The 24,400-nt window shown below is 42.9% G+C and overlaps 1 protein-coding gene across 1 annotated transcript in view; it reads right to left on the bottom strand.

The window, feature by feature from the left end:
* Window positions 1-24,105, bottom strand: part of RAPGEF5 (Rap guanine nucleotide exchange factor 5) — a 213,411-nt gene extending 189,306 nt beyond the window's left edge. The window contains exon 1 of the mRNA XM_060108417.1: window positions 23,875-24,105. Coding sequence (XP_059964400.1) covers window positions 23,875-24,105 — 231 coding nt within the window. The remainder of the gene's footprint in view (window positions 1-23,874) is intronic.
* Window positions 24,106-24,400: the final 295 nt, after the last annotated feature.

Raw genomic sequence — 24,400 nt, 5'->3', positions numbered from 1 at the left:
GAAATGCAGACTCTGAGGTGCCACCTTAGACGCACTCAATCAGGAGGGGAAGCTTAACAAGATCCCCAGGTGAATCACACCATTGTAAAGTTTGAAAAGCATTCATCCATACTACCTAGATATTAAATCCCGCTTCTGCTACAAGTGTTTTTACATCAAGATATCAAAAGAGGTCGTCCTAGAAAAGGATTATCTGAGGCAAAATGAGTTTTGAAGATGTTGCTTACTTTATTCTCCCTCATTAAAACTGAAAAATGCCCCTAAGTCAATTAAAGATGTTAAAGAATTCCTGCAGTAAATAAACCCGTTTAATCCAACATTTCTTGAACATGTTGGCCAAGGAATTTTACCTTATCTATTTTTAAAAATATCTGCTACCATCTCAAAGCATATTTATTGGTATTAACAGAAAAGAGTTAATTGAAAAGCCTGTCCCAGAAGTCTAAGCACCTCCGTCCGACAATTACAAAGTACCACACTGACTTCTCCAAAGCTCTCCTGCTGGCCTGTTTACCAATGACTCTTAAGTAAGCCTATTGATCAAGTTGAAATGTGATGTTGCCGCCTACCTTCTTGCTTGGGGGGGTCAAGCAGAGAGCAGCCTTGGCCCCAAAGGCGGGACATTATAAAGCCAAGACAAACCAGGGAAAGAGGCCAAACACCAGAGCTACCTAGCCCTCTGATTAAAGCAGCCTGTACTGTCGTCCCAAACTTTCTAGGAGGAAGACATTCAGACGCCGATTTACACGCGTTCTGCTGCATAAAATCCAAAAGCAACTCCAAGTTTTTTGTGTTCACCCGTCCTCCTGAAGCATAATTACTGTAAGAGGTACTTCATAAGGAGTTCCATTTTTAGAACTTCCCCAATTTTTAGTTTTAATCAAAAAAAATTTTTAAACTTCATTTTAAACACCTACAACCGCACTCTTTCTCCTTACCTGCATGAAACTAGGTAACAAACTTAATATCTTCTCTAACTTGACTCAGCTGAGCTAGAGTCAATCACAACCCTAATTTTTTAAGAAGCCCCATTCAAAGTATGTTAACATTGATCATCTGCTTTTAGACGAGAGACCTAAGGTTAATAAAGTGCCCTACATTCCATAAGTAGGTGACTGCGGAATTAACTGACACAACCTATATGAATGACAGAGGAGGAGACACTTTGTTAGGGTATTTTTTACCACCAGAAAGGGTTTTACAGTCCCGGGTTTTCTAAAAACACTACTGCTGTTACTCTGCCACCGGCACTCCCCTCCGTCCCCTCCTCCGAGCAAGTCCAGGCACCTGATGAAATGTTATGCAGCCACTACAAATATTTTAAAGAACTTGTAATATATGTAAGTATCTTGGTGAAAAGTCAAAAAATAATAATAATAAATAGTAAGTAAAACTGAAGAGACAGTATAAGGTCAACGACGCTTAAAAAACAAATAGAAAAGAATATACCAAAATGCTAATAGTAATGGTCTTTGTGTGATTGGCTACTGGTAGATTTGTTTCTATCTTTTCAAACTTCCAATTTTCCTACATTACATATATTTCTTTTATAACCAGAAACAAAAGATAAAACCCCCATTTATACCATATTCTCCACCTACAACCCTCTAACGGAAAGGCAAGGTTACACAGACGCAAATGGTGACTCTATGTGTACAGGATTAAGAACATGTCTACAGTCAGAAAGAAATCCAAACTTACATTAGCTCTAATATATTTATGGGTTTGGGAGGGGGAGATAAATCTCTAGGTAAAGAGCCAAGAAGATACGACAGGTTATAAAGAGACTGCTAGGAAAGATGTTTTCATTCCCCCTTTCTTCTCCACGGAGTCCATTTCGCACCCTCCCTGCCTGCCCTATAAAGAGACATGGGCCTGGACAAGATCCATGGAGAGATAAAGGGTGACAGAAGACAATGAAAAGTGGGGAAACTGAAAACATACAGCAAGAAGAGATGGGGCATCCCTTCCATTTCTAAATCACCCTTGGTGGGTAAAGGATATAGACTGGGTTCTGCCCAAATTCCAATTCTAATAACATCAGTGCTCAGTCAGTGTCTGTTTTGTGGCCAATTTTCTGAAGTGTTAGGATCACTTTCCCATGCCATTAACCTCTGAATACTCAGAGCTAGCAACATCTAAAGAAAACAATTCAGGAAGGAAATACCCCAAAGTCAAATACCAATAGTTTGGGTGTTCCCAATGTTTGAATTTAATTGTCTGTACACAGCCTGGTTAGATACCAGCTTCCAGGGGAAGAATGTAGATACACAACAGATGATGTGATAGCTACACTTAATACATGATATGAAGCCATGTGGTCAATGTAGTTTCTAGTAAATTCTAACTCCCTCCTCTGTCCCAGAGAACAGGTACTGCATTCACTACCCTCAGATATGCAAACTGCACATCAATTTTTTAATGAATTGTGATCCTCGTGTTTAGGACACTGGCTTCATTAGAGCCATCAGCAAGAATGTAAGTTTTGGTCCAGGCCTCTTGGTCTTCATTGTCCATCACATCCGTTTCTGAGTCCTGAGCGACAACTCTCCAGTTCAATACAAAAAAAAAATGTCGGTACTCAGACTTCAACATGCAGATTGGGATGAAATCCTCAAACTGTAAGAGAAAAAGGAGTTCTAAAAAGCCTTTAAAGTACATAAAAAATTAACAACTTTTCCACACAGACCTTTCACTGAAGGTAAGAGTAAATCACCAAGAGAGTTGTTTGTTTGTTTGTTTGTTTTTAACATCTTTATTGGAGTATAATTGCTTTACAATGGTGTGTTAGTTTCTGCTGTATAACAAGGTGAATCAGCTATATGCATACGTATATCCCAATATCCCCTCCCTCTTGCGTCTCCCTCCCACCCTCCCTATCCCACCCCTCTAGGTGGTCACAAAGCACCGAGCTGATCTCCCTGTGCTATGCAGCTGCTTCCCACTAGCTATCTGTTTTACATCTGGTAGTGTATATATGTCAATGCTACTCTCTCACGTCGCCCCAGCTTACCCTTCTCCCTCCCCTTGTCAAGTCCATTAAGAGAGTTGTTTTTAAAGCAGTTACTAAGCTAGAATGAAAACTATTTTAAAACTCATTTATGGATCACATATAAAACTGAATTAGACCAAAATTTTTGCAAAAGAATGCAAGAATGAAACCTTTTCATATTTCCTAAGTTATGCCCCTCTCCAGGGTATGAGTCCTGCAGATGCAAGCATTTCTACACCATTTTGAGTCTGCAGTTATGCGTGTCCCTTGAAATAAAATGCCAAGACTCCTTCAAAAATAGTTATAAGAGAAATTGAGTCGACCAAGAACTTTCAAGAAAGAAAGAGTACGTTCACAGAGGGGACAGCAGTGAGCAAGTAACCAAGGATTTCCTTCTATTTCTATTACATATTTCAGAAGCATGAATTAGAAGACACTGGTTGAGTTAATGGAAAAACTTAGAATACTAAAATGTTGTTAAAATCCTAGAGTAAAAGCATACCTATAATAAAGCTTTTATACTGTTCTGGCTTTAAACCCACATATGATTCTGGAGATTGGATGCATAGCAATGTGAGTGAGCTTAACACTATTGAATGTATACTTAAAAATGGTTACGATGGTAAATTTCATGTTACATGTATTTTACCACAATAATTTTTTTTTTTTTTTTTTTTTTTTTTTTTGCGGTACACAGGCCTCTCACTGCTGTGGCCTCTCCCGTTGCGGAGCACAGGCTCCGGACGTGCAGGCTCAGCGGCCATGGCTCACGGGCCCAGCCGCTCCGCGGCATGTGGGATCTTCCCGGACCGGGGCACGAACCCGTGTCCCCTGCATCGGCAGGCGGACTCAACCACTGCACCACCAGGGAAGCCCTGGTCATATTTCTGACAGTTATATTCCTTTCAACATAAGGAACTTATTTTGAGTTCTTGCTAATTTTAAGCTCCCCATGAAAACAGAGAGGAAATCACTAAATCCTGGCATCCTGACCTTCCCCAATTCTCAGACCTCTCACTCCAACACCTCCATCTCACACCAGACCCTCGGCCCCTGTCACCTGGACAACCTCCTCCCAAGGGGTTTTGCTGCCTTCAACCTCTCCTTTCCCCATTCTGCACCCCACTCACCTAAACTTTAAGAAATGTTTTTGTCAACTGATGGTGACTGCAACCTTAACTGTTAGATCCCATCCACATACAGTCTCAACATTATTCTGTCCCCCAAACCCATATATGTACTGCATGGAGTGGTTCTCAAATGTCAGTGTGAGGCACAATAAGAATAAAAACAATGTAGTACTTTCCTATAGAACTATGAAGAGCAGTTCTTTATTAGGGGGTGTGTTCTGAAATCTGAAGTCACATATTAGTTCTCACTTTTAAAAAAAAATTTACTAGGGTAGGGGCTTCCCTGGTGGCGCAGTGGTTGAGAGTCCGCCTGCCGATGCAGGGGACACGGGTTCGTGCCCTGGTCCGGGAAGATCCCACATGCCGTGGAGCGGCTGGGCCCGTGAGCCATGGCCGCTGAGCCTGTGCGTCCGGAGCCTGTGCTCTGCAACGGGAGAGGCCACGGCAGTGAGAGGCCCGCGTACCGCAAAAAAAAAAAAAAAAAAAAAAATTTACTAGGGCATTAAATACAAAGTCTGGCAACCTCTACAGCCCACAGGTTTTCCAATGACACTTTCCATTGCTGATAACAAGGTTAGCACAAAGACAAACTCAAGATCCTTCATCACCTTCCCTCAATGTACAGATCCAACCCTTTTACCCTACTCCTGCCCCAGCCAGGCCCACCCCTCAGTGTCCCTCCTCCATGCCATGCTCACTTCTGCCCTGACCGAGTCTACTGTCTTCTCTGCATGGTATAGTAAGTTAAGTCCTGCTCTCAAATACTACCTCCTCCCAGTAGTTCTCTTCCATCCTGCTAATCAAGCCCAAACTCCTTTCTCCTCATAGTATATATTGTCTAAACCAATTATTCTTAAATGGGCCATCGTGACATCCTTAACTTAGTTGCTATTTGCCACAAGAGCTTTATTATTAGTGAGAGAAATACTGAGGTTTCATTTTTTTAAATCAAAGCAGATTGGTTTTTTAAAACAATATACAGAATAGATCGGTGGAATTCTTATGGGAGAAACAATCTACCATTTGTTGACCGAGGATGCAACATAACCCTGGGATGGTCAAGCACGTGAGCACCATGACCATGCTTCCCGTGTCTCATGACAGAGGGAAAAGCTGAGAGCCACTGGAATGGATCAAGCAGCACTGGGCAAGAGGTTTTCCATGAAAGTTCATGACATACAGAGACAAATCTTAAGTCTTGTCATGTCATACTCAAAAAGAACAAACTTCCTCTTTTATACCTATATGCACTAGGCACTCCAATACATGCTAAATTTAATTAATTACTACAAGAAGAAGTTTCTCCACCAGACTATGAGCTCCTTAAGTGGTCCCCAATCTAGCTCCCTTAGGGAATGGTAGCTGGTATGCTATAATATTTATTGAATTAAAAAGTGGTGAAGTTTTATGGAAGGAAATAAATGTAAGTATACAACTTCATGTACAGTTTAGAAGAAGTCTAACGGAAGAAAATATCCCCCATGTGTTCAAGCATTATTAAGAACCTACTATGCTCCAGGCACTGGTCTAATTTACAACCACGTATGAAACAGACAATAATCCTTGCCCTTGGGTAGCTTACATACTAGTGGGGAAAGACTGAGCATAAACAAAATAAATAAGTTAATTATCAATTATTTATTAGAAGGTGGAATAGGAATAGGACACGGGAAGGAGGTAAATGTTACTATCTTAAATAGGGTGCCCAGTGCGCCTCATCAAGAGAATGGCCTTTGTGCAAAGACTTGAAGTAGGTGAGCGGGTATCTGGAGAAAGAAGTTTTCAGATAAAGAAAACAACAGGTGCAAAGGCCCTGAGGTGGGAGAATGCCCAGCATGATAGACGACCAGCAACAAGGCCACTGGGGCTACAGCAGTGAAAGAGGGTAAGAATGTGGCTTTATTAGATCAGAGGACAAGACTGTCTTCTTTTGTCTATAAAGCAAATTCTTTGCACTGTTAACACACCACTCACATTTATATCTAATGTAAAATATGTCAGAATCTCTGGGCAAATCAAAGTACAGTATGTACAACCTTTGCTGCCTAATAACTAACCTTGATTGTTATTTTACACCTGCTTTGTTCTTTTCCTACTGTAACAGCAAGTTTAATTTTTGAGATCAAAGAACTGTCAGGAACATAACTGCTCAGGAGGAGTAGTGTTTGCAAGTCTTCATTAGAAGGATACTGTGTGTCACATTTCATGGGAACTGGCAGATCGGTTCTCTTGCTTTCATTTGTGCTTTCATTTCTTTCTTGAGGTCTTAAAGAAGAGATAAGCCTATTTCTTAGAGCTGTATCCCAAATGATTAGTTTAACTGTGATGCAGCACATAAGATAAGACCAGACACCCCCCTTACCAAGGTAACATAGACCTAAACCTGGCAAACAGACAAAGCCTGGCCCTTATGTCACCTCCACTTAAAGTTTTCCTCTCGTCTCCAGCCCAGGGAGGTAGATGTTCCCACTTTGTGCTTCTAGGTGCTTTTTGTTCTATCTTAGTCATTATCGTGCTATGTATTTCGCAATTTGTACAGCTTTGTAAGACTATATTGTAACACTACAAACATGTTTACCTCCCCAGCTGGACCTACAAGACTGGTATTATGCCTTTATTCATTTCTGACTTCTCAGCTTCTGCAGCCTGAGGGAGACATTCCTAATATCTGTGGTCCCTTTTCTCCTTCAGAGCTCCTGGGAAGAGGACACTTCCCTGATGCCTGGCTATGAGTGAGGTCATGTGACTTGCTCTGGCCAATGAGATGAGAGCAAAAGTCCCTTCAGACAGGTGCATTTAAATGCCCTTGTGAAATTCTCCATTCTTTCTTCACATTTCACAGTCATCGTGGAAGGTGAAGACACAGAAATGCATGATGGAAGCAGAGCCACCACATGGAGGACAGCCGCCCTGGCAAGCACCCAGACACAAAATGGTCTTTCTGTGAATAAGAAATAAACTTTTGCTGTGTTAAGCCACAAAGATTTTGGGGTGCTTTTGTTACTGCAGCAAAACCTAGGCTATCCTGACAAATCAGATGGTAGGTGCCTTATACAGATTTTTAGAAGGAAGAAAAGATACCAGGAAATGCAAAAGTGAGGATGACTCACTGGACAACAGTCTGGGATGTAAAGGGTAGGTGCTACATTATTAAGAAGCTGCCTGCAGCAAAAGAATGATTAACAAAATCATTAATCCACTTTACTTTGTGTTCTGTTTAGCCTTGTACTCCCACAGCTAATTGCTTAAATGAAGGTTCTACATTTATTATGGTCATTAAGAAATGAAACTGATTTTGAATTTCACAATCTTAGTTCTCACCAGAGGAATACGCTTTTGAACACATCCTCTGACCAGGACAGAAGTCTCTATTTAAAGGAGCTAGTTTTGAAAATGTCATGTTAATCAGAAATCAGTGTTTGTAAACTCTGCATCCCCCAATGGAGACCAGTTAGACAGTGGTTATTCGAGCTCTTGCAGAAGTTCCTCTTGTCTTGGGAAATTAAGGAAGGGAGGGGGAGAGGGTGATATAAGTGCTGTAAGAGCTTAAATCATCTTTAAAAAAAAATTAAGGGAGGTTGGATAAGGGCTTCCCTGAGAGTCTTAATAATCTTCAACATGAAAAAGTGGGCTTGAATCACCCAAACTTCTAAAAAGAGCATGTAGCATCCCCTTCCATGTCAATCAGCCTTCAGCTGGAGCCAGGTAAATGGTAAAAGGATGAAGAAATAGGAGGGCTGTGCAGGGAAACAAGGAGAGCAAACAATAGGATGAGCTGATTCAGAGAAGACGTGCTGGGAAAACGGTCCACAAGGAAAGCCTTAGGAAACAAAGCTTGGGGGCGGAGGTGGAGAGAAAAACAAGAAGGGTAGAGCCAAAGGAAACCAAACCCACAATGAAGATGGATACCTCATTCCAAGGGAAGTGAGTAAGGAGATGAGTCCTCAAAACACCAGGACAAAGGCTCCCAGAGATTTCTCAGAGCCTAACCAGAGACGGAGATACTAAGAAGAGGAGGGATCCTTCGCCAGGTAGGGAGATGGGGAGGTCTTCCACTCTAGGAGGTGGAAACAAGGTAGATCAGCAAGAACCGTCCTCATCCCAGGGCCTGAGGCTGGAAAAGAAGCCTACGATGGGGGCCCAGCCGTGCCCCCTCCTCTACACTGAGCTCCTCTTTGTTCCCTGGACAGGATACAAACTCTCTCGGGATCATCTGAGCTAGAACCCCTCCTTACTCCCTCTGGTCAGTTTGCACTAACAGGTGATGCTCATACATCACCGGCTTCAAGGCAGCCTCCATCTAGCAAGGCACCATCCCCTTCCTGGTACACTTAGGATCCTCTCCTCTGTGGCTTGTCTTCTCTGGGTGCCCAGCCACCAAGTCCTACTGGATAAATGACCAGAAAGGAGGGAAAATTCAGCAAAAACAAAGGGCTCATATGCCTTAAATCTGTGCCACGGTTACACAAGGTGATTCATGATTTGTCTCAATTGTATGAGGTCACACCCCCCAACTCCCTCACATAGCCATGTTTTCTGACACATAAATATATGAAAACCCAGAAAGAGGGAAAAAATTCCAGAATTCATTCTTCCTCATAGAGAATTTTTCTTCCTCCTAAAGAATTGTAACAACAGAAAATTTGAGATCAAGGGCCTGTTTTGTCTTTAAACATTTCATTTATTAAGACAAAGTATTAAGATAACCTCACTATCCCCCCCCAAAAAAAATCTCTAAAAGCTGTGAAATAGTTTCAACCTGGGCATAACATTTCAATATAAAAAAACTGATAGACACACAGAATTGGGACGAGTTTGTGCTGCGGTCCTGCTTCATGGTGAGGTTACTGTAGATGATGATGTGGCTGAGTGCTAAAACCATGAAAAGTGTTTTTCACCTTACTGACACGCCCATCGCTGGAACCCATGGGCAAAGGAACCAAAGGTGTAATTATTCTATTCAACTATCTGTTACTTTGTGAATGTAGTTCTGGCAGGCATTTCAGAACATGTTCAATATACTGTGACCAAATTTAGCCAGATCAAAGTACCACAAAAAGACCTTATAACTCCTGTGTACAGACTAACAATGCTAAGGGTGTCTGAGAAAAGGGCAGGGGCTGGAAAACAAAAATCAAAAAACCTGTCCGGCAATTGTAGAAGAGGAATGCAAATTCTTCATATAAAAGCTTCTCTGACTCTGAACCCTAGCCATCCAAGTTTACGCTCAGGAATGGTGCAGGAATGGGCTGAACTCGGGTCACATTTTGGCGCAGTTATAGGTTCTCACCAGAAACCTCCCAGGACCTTCTGAGGTTAAGCCAGCATCAGTTTAGAGGCCAGTCCCCTTCCCTGCACTCCTCACCTCTACCCCCCACCTAAACTTCAGGGGCTGCGCCAATCACTGCCCATGCCCACTCCATTCACAAGGTTCTTCTCACCCAAGGCTACACCTTCTACTGTCACTCTTCCCAGCACTGCTCTTCCTTAGGCTCCTGTATCAATCAAGGGTCCTCTCAAAAGAGAGCCTATCAAAGTATGTGTGGGCAAGGTTCCGAGACCCAGCAGCAGAGGCTACAGAACACGGGCTAGTAATGACAAGGCTTTAACAGCCATAGGCAGGGGGGGACTAGGGGGAGACACAGCTTTACTGGAGGCTGGAGAGAGCCGAAGTGATGGAGGAGAGACTGGCCTGTTGTAGGTAGTAACAGATGGTCCCAGTCACTGCCAGTGCCACACTGGAAGAGGGAGGAAGCAGAAGGGGCAGACACCCACCCCTGACCCCTCTCCTCCCCGGTCTTCCACTGACTGAACGCAAACCAAAGCCACATGGCGTGAGCCCTAGTGATGAACATCCACAGGGCAGACTCCAAGGTATAGACCAGAACACAAAAGAGAGGGCAGGGGGTTGACAAACAGAATTAATTCACTCAGCTGCCGTGAACCCTTTATGTTTCAAATGCTCATTGCTTTTTGAACTGCCACTCACTTTGTGGAAACCAATAAGGGGGAGTTTCCAATATTATTAATTCAATCAAGTTCTTATAGTCACAGACTGCCATCTTGGCTTGTCCTTCCATCATGGAGGCGGCAAACAGAAAACCAGGTAGACTCCTAGCCTCAGTCATTTTCTGATGTTGAAGGGGACCAAACTTTTAAGGACCTTTAGACCAGTGCGAGTCCATGACCCAGCAGCATTAGCATCACCTGGAACTTGACAGAAATGCAGATTCTTGGGCCCCATCCATGACCTATGAAATCAAAGTCTCTAAGACCAGGGCCCGAGAATCTGTGTTTTAGCAAGCTCTCAGGGATCCTCAGGTATGTGTATGCTACAGTTTGAGAAGTCCTCCTTTAGACCCCATTTTTGACAGCTTTAGGGAGAAGAGACCATAGATATCCTATCAGAGACCCTTCCAGCCTAAGGAGCCCTTGACTCTTAACTTCCTCGCTGTGACCTTTAGCAAGATACCAATGTCTGAGCCTCTTACTTAATTGCTATCACCATAACCAATAAGACCTATTTCCGCTTTTCAAAGGGCTTTATCCTGAAATCCCTCAGATTTGTCATTTCAGGCAATGATGGTGAGGACAGCAAGAGGACAAGAGCGGCAACCCACACTAAGGCTTCTCAACACAACCAGCTCTGTCTGAAAAGTGCTGTGCATGTTAATTTACTTCCACTCTCACCCTGTGAGGTGGGCACTACCTTTGCTTCACAGCCGGTGAGGTTGGGCCCTATGTAGAAGCTCAGTAACCTGTTCTGTCTATATGCGAAAGGAATACCTACTCCAGAGCGATGAAAACAGTAAAATAAGACTGTGAAAGCACTTTGCAAATGTAAAGTCTTACATAAATGACAGCAGAGTGAACAGCCAACTACTGACGCACTGAAATGTGCTGAGTTGTTTTAAGCTCTAACTTCATGAGACAGTCAAAGTAGATTAGAATGTGACTAGGAGGCTTCTTTTTTTTCTTTCTTTTTTTTTTTAAAGAAGTTATGTGCCAAGAAGAGTAGGCAATTTCAGTGTTTCAATGGGTGCTATTTGAAGATTTTTCATAAATTTTAAACAGTAGAGGAAAACAAATATTGATGCTCATTTAAGGCTAAGAAATAGCTTTCACTGATGACAAGAAATAGCCAAAAAACCTCTTATCTAAAAGATAAAACCTCCTGGTAATAAGCTCTCCCCAGACACAAAGGACTGCTGTCAGAAGCTCTCTTCCGACAACTCTCCCAGAATTCTGTTTACGGCCAAACAAATGATTTAATCTTCTAGAAACAGATTCATAGGTATGTCCTTTTTATTCTTTTGGTATGACAGATTCTCAATTTAATCAGAATCTTCCTGTTCCTTCAAATGCTCTTTCTACTAAAGCATTATCTTCCTCCTCTTCAACTCAAGAGATGAGGTGAATATTAAAGACCCATCGTCCCCTCTGTCTAGGATATGCCCCAAAGTGTTCTGGGGGTTGAGGTGGCGTCTCAATGGAGAGAGACCACTGCTCCGACCTTGGTTGGGCAGACAAGGGCCAAGAAATGAAAACTGGTCCCCTCTCCCACCATCAATTCCATCATGATAGAATACTGGTATTCCATTTTAGAGACAGAGACCCAAAAACGTTATTTGACTTATTCGTACAGTTGTTAAATGACAAACACACAGAAAAATGTCCTCTCTCCTATACCAAAGCCAAATTCTATTTTCATGGATTGAAATAGGCATCAAACTTCCCCTAATATCTAAAAGGTAACGTCACACATCTTCTTTTTTGTTTTCCCCTACAAAAGAAGATTTCAAACCTATATATAAATTCACAGCACAATATAATGGAGTGAACCATTTGTAGTGTTTATTCATTATGGTCAACATTTAGAGTGTTAGACCAAACAGAAGTGATAAGCCGTTCACTCCCCTCAATAGTAACAGGCGAGAGCAAAACAAATTTACAGTCAGCACCAAAGGCAAAAGTGTTGGGCAATCATAAGTATTTGCATGTACACCTCCTAACAGCTGCAGGTAAATGATTTGACAAGGTCAAATTCGACTGAACTGAACAGCAAAACCACCAATGGGGCTAGAGCGTAAGTTGCCAGACAAGTTAGAAAAAAATACAGGAAGACTACGAGCTAGATTGCAGAAGCCCTGGTTTTCCGGACTCTTTAACTTTAGAAAGGTATGTTTTGCCTTTATTAGAAATCCTGAATTATGTTTTTTCTACAGATAACACAAATGGTGCAAAATGCAAAGAAAAGCATTTTACGAGGGAAAAGCCAATGCCTCATGAACAAAGCAGATAAAACATAAAAAAGATTAACTGAGTCACAAAAGACAAGATCTGCCAACTCCCCACATAATGTATAGTGACTCAAAGGCCAAGTCTAAATCTACTGGCATTTGGGTATACTCAAGGTTCTTAGTTTAAAAAAAAAAAAAAGGAATTTATAGGTATGGGAAGTTTAACTTTTAAATTGTACTTTAAAAAAAATCTGGGGCTTCCCTGGTGGCGCAGTGGCTGGGAGTCCGCCTGCCGGTGCAGGGGACACGGGTTCGTGCCCCGGTCCGGGAAGATCCCACATGCCGCGGAGCGGCTGGGCCCGTGAGCCATGGCCGCTGAGCCTATGCCTCCAGAGCCTGTGCTCCACAATGGGAGAGGCCACAACAGTGAGAGGCCCGCGTACCGCAAAAAAAAAAAAAAAAATCTGGAGGGAACCAATAATAAACTTTCTGTGTATAAATAATTTCACCTTCAACACTACTTTAAGGATATTCATGCTTTTTGTAGGAAAAAATTTAAATGTATTTTCCTCTGTCATTTAAGTCATTACATAACCAATTATCAGCGCTCAGATAAATTGTTAATATACTTTTCATTCAATTTTTCACACTTCACAAATAGGGGTTTTGTTTGTATGCACCATTCTATTTTATTTATTTTTTAACAGGAGAAAATCAAACAAAAGTTTAATAACATGGGGCTTCCCTGGTAGCGCAGTGGTTGAGAATCTGCCTGCTAATGCAGGGGACACGGGTTCAAGCCCTGGTCTGGGAGGATCCCACATGCCGCGGAGCAGCTGGGCCTGTGAGCCACAACTACTGAGCCTGCGCGCCTGGAGCCTGTGCTCCTCAACAAGAGAGGCCACGATAGTGAGAGGCCCGCGTACCGCGATGAAGAGTGGCCCCCACTTGCCACAACTAGAGAAAGCCCTCGCACAGAAACAAAGACCCAACACAGCAAAAATAAAATAAATTAATTAAAAGTTTAATAACATGTATACATGGGAGAGGCCCAGAAGTGAGTGATTTGTATGCACCATTTTAAAGCTGTGATTTACTTTGATATTTCTACAGATAAACTATTCAGCTACATTTAAAAACTAAAATATGGCTTACTATAGTTGTTTTATTCTAAGACACCAAAATTTTAAGGTACACTATCAATTTAATAATAGTTTTACAAGGAAAAAAGTAATATCCCATTAAATGACCACATCAATTTAACACACATCCTTATTTCAAAAGTATTAAAATGAAAAAGAGAGAGAGACTGTAATCAAGGAAATACATTCTTTTATTTGGAGAGAGGATACAGCAGAACAGGTAGACCTTGCAACGTGGAGCCAGATTTCCTGGGTTCAAATCTTGCATCTTCTACTTATTAGGTGAACTCAGGCAACCTACCTAGCCTCTCTGTACCTCATTTTCCACTTCAGACAAGAAGAAGACAATGAGAGTACCTGCCACACAAGGCTGTTATGAGGGTTCAATCGGTTAATGTTCTTAAAGTACCTCAAATGACCGGGACATGATAAATGTTATGTAAGAATCTGTTAAATAATAATAGTTATCATCATCAACGCCACCACCTCCCAGGGCTCACTGAAGCTTTTGCTACATTTAGAGGTGAGCAATTTCCAATTCAACAAGCCAATAAAATGCTTTAATTCGGGAAAATATTTACTGAACGAGCACTTCATACTATGCCAGATTTTTAGAGGAAGATAAAAAGTAAAATAATTATAGAGTCATGTTGCTGCTTCTAGAAGAAGGGCCTTTTAACTAGGGGTGTGTGGTGACCCAGGCTTCAGAACATCCACAAGCGCTCTGAAATGAGATATAAAATTAGGTCTGCACGTGCATTTTTCTAGGGTGCTATCCCAGATTCCTGAAAAGGCTTGGGTTCGGGGAAAAAAAAAAAAAGTTAAGAACCATTTGCTTCAGGTAATCACACATTAAAAGGTAAATATCCCAAAGCTTAACTTTATTAAAAGATACTTGTGTATTCTCAAAAACTTGATTCAATTATAAATGGGTTCATTTACTTTGACAGGTATGCACACTTCCCCCTTCCTAATCTGAAGTTTCTTAATTATCAAACAAGTCACCTTCAGAAATGTAACTCCTGGGTTACCAGAAACTCATTCTACCTCCTCTGCCGGTCTTCCTGAAAAGGAACCTACTTGCTTTATAGATCTCCAAGCCCATCTGTAATACGGAGCTAGTCTGCTTCCAAACCACGTGAGCAATGGCTTCCAGAATGAGTCATCCCAAACCTTCATGTTTCTTGTACGATGGCTGATATTGCTGGGAGATGACGGACAGCTGCTGCTCAAGCCATCACCAAATCTTGCGAGTAATTAAAGATTGATCCTGGAAGCCATTACTAAAGACATGGGAAAGAAAATAAGCTGTGTTTTGCACTAAACTTGAAATGTCTGGGGCACTCATTGTTTCATATAAGTACCATGCACTAACCTATTGTGCCACTGGAGCTCCTTGGGGCACCCATTGTTTCAATACACCACGTTATAATTATTGTCAATGTCTTAGACAACATGGTTTTGGGGAAAGGCCACAGATTTTGGAATCAGACGGTCCTGGGCTCCATTCTACCTATACTATTCCTAGCTGGGTGATCATGGAAGGCTACTTAACCTCTCTGGACTGTAGTTTCCTCACAGGTGAAAATACCTCCTCCCTTTAGGGGACTATTGAAGTTTCAATCTGATAAAAGACATGCCAGAATCCACAGTGGTGTCTGTGGATTTTCCCTTTTCCATACCCATTTATGAATGATACATCATAATAATAATTAGCCATGGAAAAAAGTCATTGATTTTAACTATTCCAACTTCCCATAGAATCTAATAACCTCTCACAAATTACTCTTAGGTAACATATTCATTACTGGAAAGATCAGTATTCCTAACCAGGGTTGTTATGAAATACTGAGGCAAAAAAATGACAAGTACTCCAAGTCATCCCCAATGAATTTTCTCCCACCTTTCCATCTATTTTTAGCTTCACAAGTTACCAATTACTGCCAAGTCAATTTAAGAAACAGTGCAAGTGTGAAACTCAGACTATTTGGTTATGGTACCAGTATTTAGACACTCTCTGAAATATTCACTATATGTGAGGACATCGCGTTTTCTTAAAACTTGGAAACTGACATTGCATATGAAAGCAAAATTTTTTGTGCCTAGATTTCCATAAATATGTCTCTGAAAGTCCATTTGCCTAGAATAAGCATCCAGCTGGGGAAGGAAAAATTTAAGCTCCAATGTGTCCAAAACGTCCCATACATTGTCTCTCAGAAAAACGTGATCCACAGTGTATCTCATTACAGAGGAAGAAACTGAGGCTTAGAGAGCTCAGAGAATAACATGCAAGGATACATGCAGAGAATAACATTCAAGTGATAGCCCTGTGACTCAAACCCAGTTTCTGAAGCTGTGGCCCAAGCTCTTTTCATCTGATCTAATTATTCAACCAAAGCCTGTGTGAGGGGGTCGGAGGGGAGAGAAAGAAAGTCAATATGGCATTAACTTGCCCTTGAGGTCCTTTGCTAGAATTACAAAAAATTAAGATAGAATAAATGAATCTGTAATTTCTTTTCCTTCTTCCCAAATATTTTTAGAGGTGACATTCACGGAGTTTTACTTTATTTATAGACACGGTCAACATAGTTCTAGGATACCGAAGTTCGAGCTGGTAGGAAGTCAATGTTTCTCAAATAAAAACATGTGCCCTCATATCTGACCTGACTCACCTTTCCTGAAAGATGCACACCTCCCTTAATGGCCTTCATCTTCTGACAGACTACCATAAGCAGATTAAGAAAAGTAAGCAGGATGAATTCACAAGCTTTTTGGATTGATCAAGGTGGGCCTGGGTGCTTTTGCTTAGGACACACTGAATGCACCTTTTTTTTTTTTTTTTTTGGCGGTACGCGGGCCTCTCACTGTTGTGGCCTCTCCCGTTGCGGAGTACAGGCTCTGGAGGCGCAGGCTCAGCGGCCATGGCTCACGGGCCCAGCCGCTCCGCGGCACGTGGGATCTTCCCAGACCAGGGCACGAACCCATGTCCTCTGCATCGGCAGGCAGACTCTCAACCACTGCGCCACCAGGGAAGCCCTGAATGCACCTTTTAATCTTAGTAAATATTAGTTACCGTACACCTATAACCACAGTAGTTCCCTCCCCCCAGCCCTCAGTTCCCCTACCCCAATCCCAGTAGGTGGATCACAAGCCTCTTTGTGCTCCAATGAAAGAAAAGTTAACGTGTGGCATCATCAACACCATGAACTGACCACTCTCAGAGTGGAAGGTCATAGGGGCAGGTACAATAAAGCTATGGGCATTCAGAATAAGACCCTTTGCCCTCAGTGCATTTGAGAGAGTCAAGTCAGAGCATGGACTATGGAACCAGACGGGCTGGATTCAAACCTCCCTTCCCCTACACACTCAGTGATCTTGGGCAAGTTACCTCTGGGTTTCAGTTTCCTCATCTGTAGAATACAAATAATAGCACTGAACACACAAGCTTGTAGTGAGGGTTAAAGTTTATATAAGAACATTAAAGGCACATAACTAAGAGCTATGAAGGGTTAGCCATTGATTTTAATTTAAATACAAGGAACAAATTACATGCTTTGCCTATGAGAAGTGTGTATAAAATGACTATAAATTGGCCATACTGGTATAATTTGGAGCAGAATGTGCTTCTCAATTAACAGTCTCATTTCCAGCAGAGGAGGGTGTTAAGTCACACCTAAAACATTCCAGCTCGGACATAGGAAATGGGCAGCTCTGTTCTTCTTTGAGAGGGAGTCATGGGGTAGAGATTGTAATAAATGAAAAAGTGAGAACTTCCAGTTTCTCAAGTCTGAGGAGCACTTGTCATGTCATCGGGACCCTGCCTGAGTGAAGCGTGGCTAAAGGGAAGAGGTCGGGGAGAGAAGACTAATCCAAAGACTGAGCATCACTGGAGGACTTCGGTGAACAGTCGAACTGGCACAACTAGCGAATCATTCTAGCTGCTGTAAATGAAACAGATTTCAAGGAGATGAAGAAAGTGGTAGAACACTGCAGAAAATATCACAGCAGCCAAAGCCCAAAATAAGCCAGTCCCAGCAGTCTGACAGTATATATAGAAAGAGGGAATGGTAGTTACCAGTTATTTTATTAGAGGGAGAAAATGACAGTCTTAGAAACATCTGATGAGAAGAATTTTAAAAGAGACAAAAACTTAAGATGAAAGGCTTAAAATAAAGGTTAAAAAATGCAACCACTAAGAGAGGAAAAAGTTGGGGGAAACAAATGGTTTTCAGTAAAAAGAATCAGTACTCCTTGGAAAATGGCTGATTTTGGGTCTGGAGCAGGAAATGGACAAGATAAGCTTAGAATACCTTGTGCTGGAAAGCAAGAAAGGTATTAGAGATTACTAGGGCCTTGTAAAAGGTATACAGGAGATAAGTATAAACTGAGCATCAACAAGAATACTGACTTCAATGGATTGAAACAAAGACATTAAGATCCACAAGATCTTACTGATACTTGAAAAAGAAAAACTCATTGATTATCATGGGAGGTTGTTAGGGCACTAAATCATAACTCAGAAAATTGATAAAAGGAAAAAAACTAAGCTTTTTCCCTGTCTTTCCTACACGATCTGATTTTTAGGAGACCTAAGTAATTCATGAGGGTAAATTCTTTATAGACAGAATCCCAACTGATAAATGCAACAGGAATGATAAGATTTAGATCGTCATCCGCCTGCCGATGCAGGGGATACGGGTTCGTGCCCGGTCTGGGAGGATCCCATATGCCGCGGAGCGGCTGGGCCCGTGAGCCATGGCCGCTGAGCCTGCGCGTCCGGAGCCTGCGCTCCGCAACGGGGGAGGCCACAACAGTGAGAGGCCCGCATACCGCAAAAAAAAAAAAAAAAAAAAAAAAAAAAAAGATTTAGATCGTCATCATTTTGCAACCTATAATGAAATGGATCTAGGTTACAATCATCAATGACTGATGCTACAATCATTAGGTGAAAGGTACAAGGGTAAGCTGACTGTACCTGAACCCACAAATCACTCTTGATATCTCAAAGAGAGAAACATCCGGACATCACATGTCTTGTGATGTGATGCAACACTTTTACACAGTAACACCTACCAAGGATGCTCGCCTTTAAGTCTGAATCTAATCAAGCCTCTACATCTCACTGCCAGATTATAGGAAACATTGAAAATAAAGGTACAAATTAGACACCACCACAAGGAAGAAGTCAGCCCAGAAGCGCGACATACTACCTGACAAATGACCGGCTATAATTATCAAATCAAAGGCATGAAAAAAGAAGGGGGGGGTTGTTATAAAATAAAATAGATTTGAACCTAACAACCAAATGCAATGTGTAGACCTTGTTTAATTCCTGACTGCAACAAACCATAAGTGAAAAGACATCTTCGAGAAAAATTAAATATGGGAATTACATTAAGTAATTTTGTTAATATTTTTAGGTTTGAGAAAGGCATATAATTTTTATGTTTTTTTTCTTTTTTTCCTAAGGAAAAAAGCCCTTATCAGAGATGTAAACTGAAACACTTATGAATGAGATGACATAATATTTAGGATTTTGCTTTAAAATATACCAGCCCCAATTAAAAAAAAGTGGGCAAAGGAGAAATAAGTGAAACAAAATTGGCAAAATGTTAATAGCTGCTGAAGGTAAGTAGTAATTATACTATTCTCTCATAATCTCCATAACACAAAGTTTAAAAAAAGAAACAATTAAATGGTTTTGGTGGAAATTCAATCTGTGCCTTATCTTACCACTGACTTGTTTAGGAGGTCCTCCCCGAAAGAAAAATTCAGCCATTCCCCACTTAGCCTAAAGCAGTGCAAAGAGTCTGAATCAGTTTGCATTCTGAATTCAATATGATTAGAAGTGACTGAACCAAGGAACCAGGAGTTCTTGTAGTAACAAATGTCAGCTTAATTTTTCCTCATAAGAGACAGCCTACAAGGCACCTGGGTTGGGCAACACAACCCACAAAGAGCTTATGAGATGACAGTTGATGTCAGATTGTCAAGATCTGTGGGAGCCCAAGACAGCATGAGCAAGAGTCTCACATATTCCTAAATCAGATCTTGGTCAATATAGAAGTTGCAAACTTTCTTACCAACTTGTGTAATGCACAAAGTTACTTTCTTACCAGTAGTAATGAATTTGTGCTAACTTGTCCCTACAATCAGTCAGCTGTAATCTGGAAGTACGGCCCATGAGATACAAAACTAAAGGTCCACAAAAAGATCTAAGCCATGATTTACTTGCACTGGTAACCAAGGGGCTAACCACATGACCCCAGGTGCTTACAAGTCATCCACTGGTTTGGCACATATTTCTCATGTTTTTCTTTTTCCTTCAAACCCTTCTGTTATGGTGTTCCTCCAAAATTCATATGTTGAAGCCATAAGCCTCAAGATGATAGTGTTTGGAGGGGCTTTGGGAGGTACTTAGGGTTAGACTAGGTCATGAGGGTGGTGTCTCCAAGACGGAATTAGCGGCCTTATAAGAAAAGGGAGAGAGATCAAAGAATTAGAACAAAAAATTCTAAAATTTGTATGGAAACACAAAAGACTCCAAGTAGTCAAAGCAGTCTTAAGAAAGAGAACAAAGTTATAGGTACCACATACACCCTGATTTCAAACTATACTACAAAGTTACAGTCATCAAAACAGTATGGTAGGGCCTCCCTGGTGGCGCAAGTGGTTGAGAGTCCGCCTGCCGATGCAGGGGATACGGGTTCGTGCCCCGGTCTGGGAGGATCCCATATGCCGCGGGGCGGCTGGGCCCGTGAGCCATGGCCGCTGAGCCTGCGCGTCTGGAGCCTGTGCTCCGCAACGGGGGAGGCCACAGCAGTGAGAGGCCCGCATACCGCAAAAAAAAAAAAAAAAAAAAACAGTATGGTAAAGCACAAAAACAGACACACAGCTTAATAAAACAGAATAGAGAGCCCAAAAATAAACCCACGTTTATACGGTCCATTAATCTATGACTGAGGAGGCAAGAATATACCTGGGAAAACTGGAGAGCTACAGCAAAAGAATCAAACTGGGCCACTTTCTCACAACATATACAAAAAGAAACTCAAAACAGATGAAGGACTTAAATGTAAGACCTGAAACCATAAAACTCCTAGAAGAAAACATGGGCAGTACAGTCTGATATCAGTCTTAGCAATATATATATATATATATGTTTTTTTGGATCTGTCTCCTCAGGCAAAGTAAACAAAAGAAAAAATAAACAAATGGCACTATATCAAACTAAAAGGCTTTTTCACAGTGAAAGAAACCAATCAACAAAATGAAAAGGCACCTTACTGAATGGGAGAAGATATTTGCAAATGATATATCCAACAAGGGGTTAATCCAAAATATATAAAGAATTCATACAACTCAACATCAAAAACAAAAACAAAAATAACCCCATTTAAAAAAGGACCTGAAGAGACATTTTTCCAAAGAGGACATGCAGAGGGCCAACAGGCACATGAAAAGATGCTCAACATCGCTAATCATCAGGGAAATGCAATTCAAAACCACAATAAGATATCACTTCACATCTGTCAGAATGACTGTCATCAAAAAGAAAACAAACAACGAGTGTTGGCGAGGATATGAAGAAAAGGGAACTCTCCTGCCCTGTTGGTTAAGGTTATAATTGGCACCGCCAATATGGAAAACAGTATGGAGGTCCCTCAAAAAATTAAAAATAGAACTACCATATGATCCAGCAATTTCACATCTGAGTATTTACCCAAAGTAAACAAAAGCATTAATTGGAAAAGGTATATGTGTCCCTACATTCACTGCCGCATTATTTACAATAGCCAAGATATGGAAACAAGCTAAGTGTCCACTGATAGATGAATGGATAAAGAAGATGGCACATATACATATAATGAAAGATTGCTCAGCCATTAAAAAAAAATGAAATTTTGCCATTGTGACGACATGGATGGATCTAGAGGGTAATCTGCAAAGTGAAATAAGTTAGAGAAAGACATACTGTATGAGCTCATATGTGGAATCTAAAAAACAAACAAAATGAAAATAGGCTCAAAGATACTGAGAATAAACAGGTGGTCATGGGTGGTGGGGGGCGGCAAAATAGGTGAACAAGATGAAGAGGTACAAACCTCCAGTTATAAAATAAATAAGCCATGGGGATGTCATATACAGCATAAGGAATATGGTCGATAATACTGCAATAACTTTGTACGGAGTCAGATGGTAACTAGACTTGTGGTGATCATTTTGTTATGTATGCAAACGTCAAATCACTATGTAATACACCTGAAACCAACATAATATTGTATGTCAACTATATTTCAATTTAAAAAACAAAAGTAAAAGGGAAAGAGAGAGAGGTCTCTCTCCCTCCATGTGCACCAAGGAATGGTCATGTCAGGACACAGCAAGAAGGTGGCTGTCTACAGGCCAGGAAGAGAGTTCTCACCAGAAACCAAATCTGCTGGCACCTTGATCTTGGACTTCTCAGCCTCCAAAACTGTGAGAAAATAAGTTTCTGTTGTTTAAGCCACCCAGCCTATGGTATTTCGTTATAGCAGCCTGAACAAACTAATACGGGTACATATTTCACTTATTTTTCTCTTTCTTTCAAACTCTTTTCCAACTCCTTTGATGGGAAGGTTCCAAAAACACAAAGGTGGTTCCAGAGCCAAAGGAGGGGAAAATAGTTGAAAATTACGGGCTTCCAATATTGGAAAATCTGACAATCTTCCTCCAATAAAAATACTAGCCATGCACTTATGAAATGTGTTTGGAATGTCCCAAAGAGAAGTCATACAGTATTAGAACTAAAGAAGGGCCAATAAAGTATACATTATTTGAAGTAACTGCATTCAAAATAATTAAGTAAATATGTATCTAAGCAAGGTCCACCACATCATCCCAGGCAAGGGAAACACAAGCCTCTATGCAGATGAACACTCCAGATCTACTTATAAAGAAACCCTCAGCAATTCTGCTCACAGATTGCCTGGCTGCCCTCACATCTTCAGTATCCTGTGCCATGAAAAAGTAACTGTCAAGGATAATAGGAACATGATTTGACCTACTTTTCCCTAGACGCCTGCAAGGTCTATAACTCTGGTTCTTGTGTCTATTTAGTTATCACATCTTTGGGACACATTTCCCCACTTTCTTTGCAGGCAATCCTGTACGCCACACGTTAAGGTCATTTGTGGGTAATTCCTAAACTCCCCTGGTCATGGACTTAAAGATGTCCTATTACACTCAGCTAATCCTCAAAACATCCTTCTGAGGTAGATCATGTACAGTCATCCCCTACGCGGGAAGAAAAATTCTTAGGAAAGGAACACAGCCTAGAAAGGCCGAAAACCTCCATCAATGCAGACCCCTCCCTGACCAAATGAGTCCATACCAAACCCAGTGTTTCTCCCTAACTCTCAAGTTTCCACAAACTTATCTTGCTAGAGCTGAAAATCCCCCAGTAAGATCTTTTAAGGCAGACAACCAAGACTTACTTCTTTTTTAACTTACAGTCCAAAAAATCTACTGTGGTAGCTTCTCGGTCAAGTCTCCTTAAGGATGGCAAAATTTTAAAAGCTCAGTAAAACCCACCAAAAGTGCCCAAGGCCCCGGTGAGCAGGGACACCTGACAAGTCAGCCCCGTGGCCAGAGGCCCCGGCAGGGCCTGCTGGGTGACTTATGAAAGACCCCAGGCCGCCCCGCTTCTCTTAACCGCAAAACACGTCTGACCTGCTCGGGCCATTAGATGCCCTTAGAACCCAATGAGGCACCGTCCTCCACCAGGAAATCCTATCGAACACACCAGCAGGAAGTCAGTATTTAAGATTCTGGGGGTGTCGCCGAGTACTAAGTGCTGGCGACTCGGGAACCCGGGAGCTAAAGCTCGCCCCGGAGCTTCCAACTCCGGGGTCTCCCCTCGTCCGTAGCGTCGGCCAGAGCCAGTGCCGATGCCCAAAGCTTGCAACGAGGCGTCCCAACACCAGCGCACACGTCTCATGCCCCCTGCAAACGGAGATCCCACTCGTGGGGCCTGAGGCTCGCTGCCGGGAAAGGGCTGGCCGACTGTTAGGCACCGGACACCTGCAGCTCCCCCTCTGGGGACAGGCAAACGGCCCTTCTTCCGGCGATGCTCACAGTCCCGCAGCCTGAATCCAGGTGCGCTTGGGTTAAGTCAGGTGCATCTGGGGGAAGGGCAAACCTTCGCTCCCCCGGGGCAACCCCACGACCCCACCGTCCCGGGCCCCTCTTCTGCCCAGTCTCTCACAAGGGGGCCCCTCCCGGAACCTCCCCAACTTCCAGACGCCCCCCTCGGTCGCCGCGAGGGTGGGCGCAGGCTCCACGTGCGCGCCGCCCACGCCCATCCCGGCCGGCAGAACCCGGCCACTCACCCGGCCCCCGGTGGCGCTGCGCTTCCTCCTCAGAGTGAGGCCGCTCCGCAGCAGCGCGGGCAGGTCTCGCAGCCGCGGCCGCGGCGGCAACTGCAGCGGCTCGCGCTCCGGCTCGCGGGCGCTGGGGCTGCGGCGAAAGGCGCCGTCCGCCGCCGCCACCGCCGCCGCCGCGGCCAGGGCCGGACTCTCGCACGGCGGCTGCATCTTGACGGAGCCCACGGCCATCCTCATGCCCTGAAGGCGGCTCGGCTGCGGCTGCGGCGCCGGCTGCCTCTCGTCACCGCGCTGGCCTCCGCGCGCCGTCCAAGCCTTCGCCAGGCAGTGAGAGGGCGCGACTGCGGCTCGAGCGCAGGGCGCGCAGCCCGCCGCTGCCCATTGGCGCGCGCCGCGGCCCTCGCCAGGCTCAGCCCCGCGCACCTCCCCCTCCCCGCCCAGGTGCGCCCGGCCCCGCCCCGCCCCGCCCCGCCCCGCCCCGCCCTCTCCGGCGGCACACCTCCGCCCGCGGACCTGGACCCCGGCAGCCACT

Source organism: Mesoplodon densirostris, chromosome 9 (assembly GCF_025265405.1).
Source record: "Mesoplodon densirostris isolate mMesDen1 chromosome 9, mMesDen1 primary haplotype, whole genome shotgun sequence".
Taxonomy (NCBI): domain Eukaryota; kingdom Metazoa; phylum Chordata; class Mammalia; order Artiodactyla; family Ziphiidae; genus Mesoplodon; species Mesoplodon densirostris.
Note: the sequence above shows the minus strand (reverse complement) of the source record. Positions and strands in the feature narration are given on the sequence as shown.